Genomic DNA, 13,778 nt, shown 5'->3' with positions numbered 1-13,778 from the left:
TCAGAATAGTTTAAATCTCACATTTCTGAATTTATATCATGCATTTCTGACTTTATAACATGCAATTGCGAGTTTATATCTAGCAATTCTTACTTTATATCTTGCAATTCTGACTTTATAACTTGCAATTCTGACTTTATAATAAGCAATTGCGGCTTTATATCACCCAATTCTGACTTTATATCACCCAATTCTGACTTTATATCACCCAATTCTGACTATATCTCGCAATTCTGACTTTATATCACCCAATTCTGACTTTATATCACCCAATTCTGACTATATCTCGCAATTCTGACTTTATATCACCCAATTCTGACTTTATATTACCCAATTCTGACTTTATATCTCGCAATTCTGACTTTCCATCTCGCAATTGTGAGAAAAAAAGTCAGAATTGTAAGATAAAAAGTCGCAATTACCTTTTATATTTTTCATTCTATGGCGGAAACAAGCTACCATAGATTGCAGTTTTGATAATGTCTATTATAACCAGTGCAACCAAGACAAAACTCAAGCCGAGATTCAAATAATTCCCAAAGGCAAAACTAAAGACTTTATTTTCCAGTGCTTTTTATGGTTGCAAATTTATGTGACAGGCCCAAATTGTTTTGAAAACCATAATCTCATTGGTAGTGACTGGGGCTACATTGTGTTACTAAATTAAGAAATGGCCTTGGGGTGGAAACACTCCCAAACACTCCTCCAAATAGGGCCACTCTTATCGAAGCAGGCTCACAGATAGCAAGAAATGGCTCTTTCAACCATAATTCAAGTAATTTTCTGTCTATTCAAAAGGTGGAAAGGAGGAAGATGCAGCAAAAGTGCCAGAGCTTCACTAAAGTCGCATTTTCTCATTACATACCAGGACATAGAAAGTAGTGGGTCAAATATGGAGTCAGAATGAGGTTTCTGAGTGATAGATAGATGGATTGGTAGATGGATAGACGGTTTACCATTTCTGAATGGGTCACTGTCCTCACTGTCTTCTCCAAGCTGCTCGGAGGCAGTGAGAAAGTCTTCTTCAATGGACGAAACAGAGCGGTTGGTGTCATCTTCAGCAGCCCGCTGACCAGCCAAACGGCCATGTCTCTGCCTCTCTTGCCCTGACTGTAGTCCAATCAGGAATTTGTTGATCTCAAAAACGACACTGTTCGTTTGGTTAGGGCGGCGCCCACAGGAACAATGCACCAGACAGACATCCGCTGTTCTCTGGTTCTGAAATGTGCACACATAAACATACACGCAGTTTAACAAGGTAGACTGTAAGCTGTAAAATTATGTCAGTTGTTCCGGTCAATATTAATATCTCACCTGTGGGTGGCTTGGGTCATGCTGGCAGGAGTCCGATGACTCCAGGCTGCTGAGAAGCAGAATCTCATTTTCTTTGGGTTGCCTCACTCCGAGAGACTCAATTAACCGTGGCAGCTCTGGGCACACCGAGGCCAGTTTCTGTGGGAAAATGTATGCTAATATTCAAGTCACATAAATGAAGGTCCTTGCTGGCATTATCGTGGTAATTTGTATTGTTTCTAATTTCCCTTTTAATTAGATGAAACATTGTTTATGTTGCACGCTTAGGAAATGATGAAAGACATTCATTTACTTTAGAATAATTGAATGACTTAGAAATGAGAGGGTGAAGGGGATCGGGTATTTATATGGATATTAATAAAAAACAGTCAACTGGGAACGGTAAAACACTAGACTATTTATTAGTGAAAGTTTAAAATTGAATGATTTTCAATGGTAGATGCTTTTTATCCAAAGCATTACTAGTATATGCTGTCTCTGGGACACAAGCCCATGACTTTGGCATTGCACAGCTCAAAATAAAGGAAAGGTAATCTCCACCCACCTTGATGTAGCTGTCGTCATGTCGATCAGGGGGATGTCTGTCCAGGTTTACAAAGCAGATCTGAGAAGAGAGAGGCTGATCTTAGAGAAATAGCACTTGGTAAAGTAAGGTAAACTATCTGTATACATACAAACACAGCGTACCCAAAGTTTTACATGTAACAGCTAGTGAGAGCTGTGCAGGGTACAACTTACTCCCCTTCACTTTGAAATTAATTTTTGGTATGTTTTAGCTTACCTCAAGGGCATCCAAGATGTAGATGTCTTTGTTTCTGCAGTAGTTTAAATTTTTATATTTTTAGGTGAAACCGTTCTTGTCTGTTGTCATATAATGCAGGTCCATGGTCACCACCTCAAAGAGCATGCACTGAGAAGTCCAAATTAAACATGATTTAATGACTCGTAAATGTAAGTACACATTGATGGCCTAAGACACGAAACGAGCGGTTTGTGTGAGAAAACAAACAGTATTTATATTGTTTTTACGTCTTGTAACCACAGCCACAAAGTGCCCGCGCCCTCAGATCACTTGGACGTGACTGTGGTTATAAGAGGTAAAAACGATATAAATACTGTTCGTTTTCACACACAAACCGCTCGTTTCGTGTCTTAGGCCATCAATGTGTACTTACATTTACGAGTCATTAAATCATGTTTAATTTGGACTTCTCTGTGCATGCTCTTTCAGGTGGTGACCATGGACCTCCATTATACGACTGAAAGACAAGAACGGTTTGACCTAAAAATATCAAATTTGAAACTACTGCGGAAACAAAAAGACACCTACATCTTGGATGCCCTTGAGCTAAGCTAAAACATACCAAAAATTAATTTCAAAGTGAACTATCCCTTTAAGAGGTGCACTAGAGACTGAAGCTAGAAACTTCAGTCTTTAAGCCTCCTTGCCTGCCGGAGACGCCGGTTCGAGTCCCGCTCGGAGCAGGGCGAATAGGACCAGAGGGGTTACTTATATACAGGACACAGAAGATTAGCTCTGAATACCTTCTCATTTATTGCAGCTCTCAAATGTCATTTCATTCCACATATTCTTTTATTTACAGCGTCAAATCTGAAGCGTTGCCTAAAAGTGTCATTTTTGCATTGAATGTAGAAAATAATGATTTAAAGGAGAAATTTACAGTTCTTCAAGCAGCTTTGTATTGTTATCATGCCGGGTATAGGGTATGAAAAAAACAACAACAACAAAAAACCTTGTTCTCCATATTGTCTGCACCCGGATCGACCTGCTTTTGATGACGCAAAACACGCCATTTTACACTCTCAGAAAAAAAAGGTACAAAACCTGTCACTGGGACTGTACCTTTTCAAAAGTACCTAAAGGGTGCATATTGGTACCTTAATGGTTCATATTAGCCCCTAAAATGCACATATTAGCCCCTAAATGTCGACATTAGCACCTAAAATGTACATATTATCACCTAAAATATACATGTTATCACCTAAAATGTACATATTAGCACTTAAAATTTACATATAGCACCTTAGTGTACATATTAGCACCTAAAATGTACATATTAGCAACTAAAATTTTATTAGCACCTAAAATGTACATATTAGCACCTTAATGTCCATATTAGCACCTAAAATGTATATATTAACACCTAAAATGTACATATTATCGCCTAAAATGTACATATTATCACCTAAAATGCACATATTAGCCCCTAAATGTCGACATTAGCACCTAAAATGTACATGTTATCACCTAAAATGTGCATATTATCACCTAAAATGTACATATGAAGAGTCCAGATGCAAAAGCCTCTAAATGCCATTTGAAATTTTCTTCTTGAATGATGATTTTTATCAAACTTGTATATTTAAGGTCAGTTATTTCACTTAAATAACAATTAATAGGTAATTATCATTGCCATTTAAGTGAAATTACTGAACTTAAATATAAAAGCTGGATAAAAATGATCATTCTAGAAGAAAATTTCAAATGGCATTTAGAGGCTTTTGCATCTGAACTCTTCATATTAGCACCTACAATGTACATATTAGTACCTAAAATGGACAAAAGTTTTCCCTTTTGAAAAGGTACAGCCCCAGTGACGGCTTTTGTACCTTTTTTCTGAGAGTGTATGTTGTGTTAAAACTACAGATCGTACCTCTGCATATGTTTTACAACAAGCATGCACAGTGCATTATGGGTGTTGAAGTTTGGGTGTTGAAACTCTTGGTAAAAGGGAAAGCCACAACCCATTTTCCTCTCTTGTCATGTGGCACTGATTTAACAATAAATAAGGCTGTAATGTACAGACAGCCAAGTTTAAATTTTGGTTCCTCACACAGAGCTACCGTTACCGACTTAGAAGTCAGTACATGAGTTACATGGACCGCTTTCATGGTAATTGACAGCTGTGTCACTATGAACCGACAAAATAAAAGCATACAGGTTTAGAAATACACAAGGATGAGTAACTTTAAGCAACTGCATATAAAACATCTCTTTCTCCCTCGTGTTTACAGAGCTAGAACAACAATTATTTTCACTTATCACTCTTAAGTGCTTTTTGACAAAGCTTTCTTTTTTTCTCCCGATCTCGTTCATCGCACATCACTCAACGCACACACACACACACTCTGCAACTAATTGATTCTGATGACTCATCAGTCTCTTAAAAGCATATTGTATTGCTAGTCGCATGCTTAACTCTAATATGTCCTTGTGGATGTGTGTGTGAGAGAGAGAGCTCTTCTTTTCCTCTTCACTTAAGACACTTAAGATCACATTAGTGACAAGGTTTTTGGGATCTGTGTGTTTTTCTGAGTGAGGATGGATTTCACTCTCAGGTATCCCAGATCCAGCACTTAATCTCTCTTATTCCAGCTGCTTACTTAATGTAACAGTACATGATCTAGCACTCATCCAAGTATATTTGTATATGAACAGATATACTCTTTAGTGTATAAAGTGTGTTAATAGTTCTGGCCTGAGGAATGCATCTGCTATTGAAAGATGCTGGAGAATGAGAGAGAGAGAGAGAGAGAGAGAGAGAGAGTAACCTGCCCTAATTGTCCTGAACTGTCATATTCACACATAAGAACTGATCTTGCACTGGTGGTTTGGAGTGTCTCAGCTGTCAGGTGGCACTATTAATGTATTGTGGTGCTGATGGGTGACACAGTCACTGCCTTTTTCTGACACACACACACACACACACACACACACACACACACACACACCTAGTAAACTAAATATATAAACAAATAATGCGAATTGTTAAAATAAATAGTAGGTCTAAGAAAATATGCATTGTGCTTGCCCATGCAAAAGATGTTGCCATGACGTTACCATGTTGCTGGTTTGCAACCGTTCTAATGGTTGCCAGTGTTTCGCAACCGTTCTAATGGTTGCCAGTGTTTTTATAAGGACTAACATTTTAAATACATATGATGCAAATTAAAGTTTAGATTTTGGGAAATAAGTTAATCTGTTTGTTACCAATTCAAAGCAATAAGGTCATTTTGGATACTGATTTGAAGTGTCATTCATGTCCATATAAAGAAAGGTTACATATCCATGAATGAGAAACAATAACAGAGACCACCACTAATAAAAAACTGGATTCCCTGAGCAGGGTTATAATAAAAAAAAAATAAAGTACTAACTAAAAAGCTAAAAAAGTAGTTAAAATACAATAAAATAAATGTTAACTGAAAAAAAAAATCTAACATCTCATTTTGTAACATCTCATTTCATCACGACCAATTCGTACGAGTGATTAAAAAGCGGATAATTCGTGCTAATTCACATGACCTCACTCGTACGAATTCGTACGATTTGTCTAAACCCACGTGACGGTTAGGTTTAGGGGCGGGGTCAGGGGTAGGTTATTCGTACAAATTCATACGAATTGGCCAATTCGTAAAATATGAACGAATTAGCAAAATCGTACTAATTCGTACGACCTCACTCGTACGAATTAGCCACCTCGTAAAATTCATACGAATTCCCGTGAGATCGGGTTGTCATATCATGATTATGGAGGTATAATGTCAGTCTTAGGCCGTGTGTCCACCAAAGCGCTTTTCCACGCGCCTTGCGTATGTTTTCAATTGTTTTCAATGGGAGCACCGCGTTTTTTAAATACCATGAGCGTACCGAGGCGCTGAGCGTTTTTTTCAAGCTGAAGCGCCGAGCGCCCAGCGTTTTTTACTGGTCGCTGGGAGTTGAAAAAAGTTCAACTTTGGATAAAACGCAGCGCTCATCACTGTCACTTTTTACCCAGCCGTCCAATCACAGTGGAGGAGGGGCGGGACTAATACCACACCGACCAACTGTCACAACATTCAACTGCTGCGGATATTCTGTATCATAGCAACGAAACGTCTCAACGGAAAAAACGCTGCACTGCCAAAACGCTCTCAAGCGCCCAAAGCACGGCGTCTTCAGCAGAGCGTCTAGCGTTTTCAGCTGGCTAAAAACGCTTTGGTGGACACACGGCCTTATGCACGCCCCTTTAAGTAAAGTGTTACTACAAAAACTGAATTACTATCAGTAACTAAAATTTAAATGAAAAATATAAAAATAAAAACTATTTCAAAATCTTAATCAAAACTATAATAGTATCTCAATGATACAAATATAGTGGGTGTCTTCCTGGTGAAATTCCTATGACTACAATACAATCAACGCATTACAGATCAAAACTCAACGCGACACACAGTTACAGCGTGACCACAGCAGAATTTGCTGCAGGTTTAAGGTTAAGAGAGGTGATTCACAGGAGAATAGTGATGTTATGGTGATGACTTTACTCATTAAATCAGGATATTAAATGAAACTGGAAAAGGAAACAGGGTGAAGGTGACAAAAAGGGAGTTAGCAACTGAGCCTGAATTAGACTCAGGCTCATTTTGGAAATTTGCATCTCACTCGCACATTACAGAACACACTCCTCTCGCTTGCTCATTACTCCTGCACACCGACTGCCCATCTGTCTGTATGGATTTCTGTAACACACTCCGTCAGTGTACTTACACACAACAACAGTTTTCGCGTGTCGTTTCATTTGTGTGTAATACACACGCATCCCACACCACTAATTCTACCCAAACATATAATACACACGCACCCCAAACCACTACTAAACCTTCCCTAACCAACCCATGCACGTAAAAACTCACTTTAGCGTATAAATTGCACGATAAACACACTGCCTGCTGCATTTAGATATTCTTTCATCAGGAAAAGTAACAGCAGATAGGCAGGATCTCCCAAAAGATAAATAGGTATCACCTTGTCACACAAAATCTTCTTTTACAGTGCAGTCTTAAAATATCGGTTTAGCTTGGAACTGGCGAATGCACGTGTGTTATGAACATCCCTGGCCATTTTATGACGACAACCGTAAATCTGTCTTTCACACACGGCTTGGACATTCAGGGAATAAATATCTACTTTTCCGGTTCAGGTCATCCATTGAGATGACAGATGGCTGTTTTATTTCGATCTACGGCTCGGCATACCATAAATCCGGACACGATCTCGTGGGCTTCGGCACAGTGAATGGACGGCTTAATGCATTCCGGACCTAGGTGGACAGAGACACATACAGACACAGTCGGCCGTGACGATCCGAATGCACTGGCGGCTTTTCGAAGTCTCCCGTCATCACTCTCGAAAAAAAAAAGCCGAAAATCACCCCTTTAAGACTAACGCCGGTTTCACACGTACTGAATACGTTCACACATACTGTTGCGGTGCGTATACGGTACAGGAGCAACATGTGCTATAGTGCTTTCACGCTACTGATCCGTGGCTGTACCACAAACACACAGGCCTACTCACTATTTTATTTCAAATTCAGAAGTTATGCAGCAACTTAAAAAAAAAAAGTTGTCAGCTTTGCGATTCTCTTTGTACATATACAAACTTGAATGGACGTTTAAACACAATTTAAACAACGTATGGGGTGAGTCAGGTAAAGTGGGACACTTTTTGGTAAATTGCATTTTAAACAACCTACATCAGTTAGAATTTATTCAAATTAAGGCCACTATGGTGAAATTTCCCCAAGTTATGTATTTATTAACTTTAAACAACATCTGACACACTCTTCAGCAAACTGGAAGCACTCAGGTTGAGTGGGACACTTTGTTAAGGAAAGTGGGACACAATATTATGGTTAAAATGAACAGGAGAAAATACAACCCCCAATTCCAATGAAGTTGGAATGTTGTATAAACTGTAAATAAAACCAGAATACATGCATTGAAAATGTGTGCGCATTATGAATCAATTAATACTTGGACGGATTTTTTAAAAATGAATTTCTGGAACTAATCCAAATATTTTAACATTGTAAACTTCACTCAACATTAAATGAATATAACTTTCATTAAGAATTAAAAAATTAAAGTGTAAGTTTTATAAGCTCAAATGGTCACCTTGCTCTGAACTCGTTCTAACTTGTTTATCAAAATGAACGAATCTTTATTTGTGTCATTTGGTTCATTCAACGAACGAAATGAAATAATTGACTCGGGAAAAGATTTGTTAATTTTGATGAACGAGTTTGAACAGTCGAGTCACGAACGCGCATCACAGAACAGAGCAAGGCGAACGTTTGAGCTTATAAAACTTAAACTTTGTTATATTTTTTTTTTAAATGACATGGGGGTGAGTAAATTATCAGCAAAAGTTTTTTTTTTAAAGTGAACTACTCCTTTAACATGGGTACCGAAAAAAATATGCACTGCAAACGGAGTATGTGTGAAACGGGCGTTATATTATTAATATATCTTTAATTAAGTTTTTTTCCAAAACAGTATCATGAAAGTGCGTATCTATACCACAAATGCTATTTCTCGTGCCATTTATACGCCAAAAATAGTTTTTGCTTGCATATGCTATACGCACTGGGGTTGGGGGGTACCATATGCACAAGAAAATTAATTTTGGCGTATAAATGGCACGAGAAAAATCATTCGTATACTGTAGAAACGCACTTTCATGAGATCGCACTCTTAGAAGAAAAGGTTCTATTAGCGCTACGTATTTGGAACCCCTAAAAGGTTCTATACACTTTTAAAAAAAGGGTTCATCTGGGTTATATAGAACCCTGGGGTTCCATAGTTGGCCAATAGAACCTTTTACAAAAAAAATGGTTCTATATAGAACCATTTTGGAGTTCCATATATGAAGCGGAGGATGGAACCATTTCTGGTTCTAAATAAAACCATTTCTTCTAAGAGTGCGGGCTGTTTTTTTCATACCTCATTGAGAGGTGGAAAGAGTACTGAAAATTTGTACTCAAGTACAAGTACAAGTAGTTCCTAAAATAATACTCGATTACAAGCAAAAGTACTGGTGTTAAAAATGTACTTAAGTAAAAGTACAAAGTACCCCTCTCAAAAACTACTCGAGTACTAATTACTAATTACTTTTAGCCTGTGATATTTATTTACTTTTATGGAAACCAAGTTATAAAAATGGTCTAATATGATTATTATTATTAATGAATTATAATGCAAAATAAATAAGCTTATTGGGTTATTTTAATTATAAACTAATTATTTTTATTTTTTTACAATAAAGATTTCCAAAAGTACCCTACTAATATTTCAAAAGTTTCAAAAGTTATCAGCATTTAGCACTGACACAAATGTGCCATCTAGACAGACTGACAATCAGTGCAGTTACACTGTTATGCCAGTGGGTCATGGCCGGCAAGATACTGTTTTTATGAAAGAGTCATTATTGAACTCTTCATTCTAAGCTTTAAACACGGATTCAATATTAATAAAACAATGTGTTGACAATGACATACAATATAACTTTTTAATCTAAGTTTACAATGCTAAATCTTTATTACGGTATATGTGCTTGTCATTTGAGTAACGCTGAAGCTCATGTTTCAAGTGATGTTTTTAGTCAAATTATCGTGAGGTCTACCCAACTTTAAAAACAAAAACAACTGAACTATCACATATCACTGCAGAAACAAAGTTTCTATAAAACGTCTCCTTTCCTTCCTCTGTATAAGAACAACTCCTCCATGTGGGGTCATGGGCACTCGTTTCTTCGGAATTTTTTATTTCTTCGGAATTTTCAATGAATTCAGCGTCTCGAATGTCCATGTCCATTACGGCAAAGTTCCTTGATAACACTAAAATACAAACTGAAGGACGTGTGAGGATGAATATAGCTCTCCAGGAACCGGGCTTTTTTCCCGCTCCAAATACAAGGGTTTTTATTGGCCCGCCCATGATCAGTTATTTCCATTGGATACCCAAATGCTGGTCAGAAATTTGAATAATTGTTGAATTCAAATTGTACAAGTACTTTGTAATTAATGGGATTTTTAAAGTAGTGAAGTACATTACTCAACTTAATTTGTACTCAAGTACAAGGAAAATTACAGACTAAAAAATTTACTCATAAAAGTACAAGTACACGAAAAAACTACTTAATTACAGTAATCTGAGTAGTTGTAATTCGTTACTTCCACCTGTGATTGGCAGCCTTAATTAATTAAATTTCTATTGTTGCAAACTAATGTGTTTGACTTGGACTGCAATATTAGCATTTTAGAATTTTACAGTGAGATTTGCATTGTAGTTTTTTCTAGGATCAATGTGATTCTAATAGCCTACACTACGTAGTGCATTCTCCAAACGAGATGGTTTCTGGCTGTCGGTGTTATTACCAGGCCCAGATGAAATCTTTTTTTATTGTGTATTTTCCGTGCTGACTTAAGGCTGATTTATACTTCTGCGTCGAGGGTACGCCGTAGTGTACGGCGTTGGCTACGCACGTAGGCGACGCCGTTGTGAGCATTTATACTTCTGCGTTCAGGTATTGGTTGCTCTGCAGTACTGCTCCGAAACGCTAGGAGGCGGCGGAGGGTTTTAATGTTCCACTGTGTTTAGATTCCTCGCGGCTAGATTACTACAAGCAATAGCGACTGAAAGAGAGTGGATCATGTTGGAGTTGGAGCTTATTGGGGTGGAAAAACAGTTCATTTTAGTGAAATTACTAAAACTGAAAGGCAGAAATGAGAGAAGACGTCGGAGGAGAAGGTACGTGCGGAAATGCGTATGAGGAAATACGATGCTACCAAGCCGACCAATCACCGATCTTGCGGTCCGCGTCGTCGCGACGTGTAGTTACATTTTTGAAGAGGTGCGCGTCAGGCAACGCGGAAGGGTACGCGGTATGGGACGCGTCTGTGCGTATGCTACGCCGTACCTACTGCGCGCACCCTACGCAGAAGTATAAATTGGCCTTTAGGGAGATAATCTGTGTATTTCTATGGGATGGATTTGTAAATTGTAATATGTGTTCACTGATTACTTCACTCCTTTTCAGCTGCAAGGATAATCAACAATATTTTTAAAAACGAACACACAAAGGATGGGAATGCAAATAATTTTGAGAATGGCCAGCGTGGAAAAGTCTCTGCGATATGCTTTTTACTTCCTCGTCATTTACTGCAATACAACATCGCCATCACAGGCGACTGAATAATCTGTTACAAACCGCAACAGGAACACTAAATTACTTGGTATAGCTAGCTGAAAGCCAAGACATTCGAGACAGCATTGATGAGGAAAACAGACTCCAACGTGGATTAAAAGGTGTTTCAAAACCACCCTTACAAATATTTACCATGAATTTAACATCTGTAGAAACTACACGGGTTCGAAGTGTCATTCTCAAGAAAACATTTACATCTGTTTTACTGTATCTAATAGATCCATGCATGATTTAACCCGTCTTATTATAAATATCCTGGTTAAACCATGGATAATATGCAAAAACTATGGTCATTTTAATAAGGGTATAAAGTAGAAACGTGAACTTTTAAGCCTCTTTTCTCCCGTGTAATTTGCACGCTGTTCTAATGAACTGATGAAATCACTGGCTGTGTTTGCCTTCAGAAAATCCAAGCTGCGACTGAACTTAATAATTAAGACACTCTGATGAAGGGAAACTGTGTGTAAAGGAGTCCTAACTCAGTGTACCTGCTGTGAAAATCATTTATTTTTCAGCCCTATATAAATCGTGTGTTAATTAACATCCCAACTCAAAACCAATGCATATTAATGTGTCGACAGGATAAAATATGCAAATACCATAGTGATTTCATTATTAGTACATTTTTCTTAATGACCAGTTCCTACTATCAGTGCTTTCAAATCAGGTGCAACTCTCTCAGGCTGGATAGTCTGGATCACTGCCATCATGTGGCGCGTCAACTTTTCATTTATTATTTAGAGAGGAAAGACGGTCATGGAAACGTGTAGGTCACCACAGTGTGTTTAATTAACTAAATATAGAGGGTTACTTGCTTGCTATTGGCAAAAATGTATCCATCTATACATTACATTTCCCTTTGCACATAACATTTTATACAGTGACAAGCAAGGCTTAAAGGAGTAGTTCACTTTAAAAAAAAAACAAAAAAAAAACTTTTGCTGATAATTTACTCACCCCCATGTCATCCAAGATGTCCATGTCATTCTTTCTTCAATCGAAAATAAATGAAGGTTTTTGATGAAAACATTCCAGGATTTTTCTCCATATAATGGACTTCAATGGGAACCAAACGGTTCAATGTCCAAAAGACAGTTTCAGTACAAACTGCAACCTGTTCAAAGGGCTTTAAATGATTCCAGACGATGAATAAGGGTCTTATCAAGGGAAACGATCGCTCATTTAAAAAAACAAAAACAAAGAAAGTTTAAGTTTTATAAGCTCAAATGGTCGCCTTGCTCTGTTCTGTGATGTTAAAATAAGACGTCGTGACTCTCCTATTCGAACTCGTTCATCAAAATGAATGAATATTTTCCCGAGTCAACTCATTTGTTTCGTTTGTTGAATGAACCAAATGACATGAAAAAAGATTTGTTCATTTTCAAACAGAGAGTTACAAATGCGCATCACAGAACAGAGCAAGGCGACCATTTGAGCTTATAAAACTTAAACTTTGTTGTTGTTTTTTTTTTTTAAGTGAGTGATCGTTTCGCTTGATAAGACCCTTATTCATCGTCTGGTGTCGTTTAAAGCCCGTTTAAAGCTGCACTGAAACTGTCTTTTGGACCTTGAACCGTTTGGTTCCCATTGAAGTCCATTATATCCATTACAAAATGGCGGTAACATTTGATGGGTTGTTTTAGTGTTTGAATGTGTCATTTTGAGCAAAAAAATATACTCGAAATATCACAAAATGGCAAGTTACAAATACTGACAACAAAAACAATGATAAAACAGTGTAAATACAGCTTGAAACCAGTGAAAAATGAATTCAGTGCATGATGGGAACCCCAGTATCAGAAAAGTTGAGTAATTTTTACTTAATTTTATTGAGTTGATAATTACACTTTCATTTCTACTCGCTTGAATTAAGTTCTGATATGGAATTTACTTAGTTTTTTCATTCTTGACTGAACTAACCTTTTTATGTAAATTACATTTTTTTCAGTAGTTTTTACTTCACCAAAAAATATTTTTCTACAGTGCAGCCTTGGTGAGCATAATAGCCTTATTTCAAAATACCTCATGTATAATTACATATCTTAGAATCATATCTTTCTTTCTAATAATAAACAGTAAAGACCAGTAATTTATGTAGTGTTAAGCATTTGATTACCCGAATACTTACATACATACTACTATTAGATACCAAAAGCATTGTTTGATTGATTTGTATGGTTCTACTGTTGATGTTGTTGTTGTTTGTTCTATTGCTTGTATTAAATCCCGGTCTCTGTACTTAACCGTATCCCTGATTTCAAAAACTGATATTTTGATGCGACAACTCTAGTTCAGATGATCTGTCACTGTCTCACGAGTGCTCAAAATTGCTGGGTTAGAAAGGTCAATTCACAACTCGGAGCATTTCACTCTTCACTGAAGAGGGAGTCAGATGGGAGAGAGAGAGAGAAAT

General features: G+C 37.4%; 1 protein-coding gene and 1 long non-coding RNA gene across 5 annotated transcripts in view; one reads left to right on the top strand and one right to left on the bottom strand.

Annotated features, from left to right (window-relative positions):
* The window catches only part of LOC148977284 (uncharacterized), a 155,620-nt gene extending 144,547 nt beyond the window's left edge, over positions 1–11,073 (top strand). The window contains exon 2 of the long non-coding RNA XR_016169827.1: positions 10,587–11,073. This is a non-coding gene — a long non-coding RNA (uncharacterized LOC148977284). The remainder of the gene's footprint in view (positions 1–10,586) is intronic.
* Positions 1–13,778, bottom strand: part of sphkap (SPHK1 interactor, AKAP domain containing) — a 137,436-nt gene that overhangs the window by 19,111 nt on the left and 104,547 nt on the right. For all 4 annotated transcript variants that reach the window (XM_089135284.1, XM_089135286.1, XM_089135285.1 and 1 more), the window contains 3 exons: positions 1,859–1,918; positions 1,315–1,452; positions 957–1,218 (listed from right to left, as the gene is read on the bottom strand). In XM_089135284.1, the coding sequence (XP_088991410.1) occupies positions 957–1,218; positions 1,315–1,452; positions 1,859–1,918 (460 nt within the window). The remainder of the gene's footprint in view (positions 1–956; positions 1,219–1,314; positions 1,453–1,858; positions 1,919–13,778) is intronic.

The sequence above is a fragment of the Pimephales promelas genome, chromosome 10 (genome assembly GCF_988280905.1).
Source record: "Pimephales promelas chromosome 10, fPimPro1.hap1.1, whole genome shotgun sequence".
Taxonomy (NCBI): domain Eukaryota; kingdom Metazoa; phylum Chordata; class Actinopteri; order Cypriniformes; family Leuciscidae; genus Pimephales; species Pimephales promelas.
The sequence above is the reverse complement of the archived record's forward strand: the minus strand, read 5'-3'. Positions and strand labels throughout refer to the sequence as shown.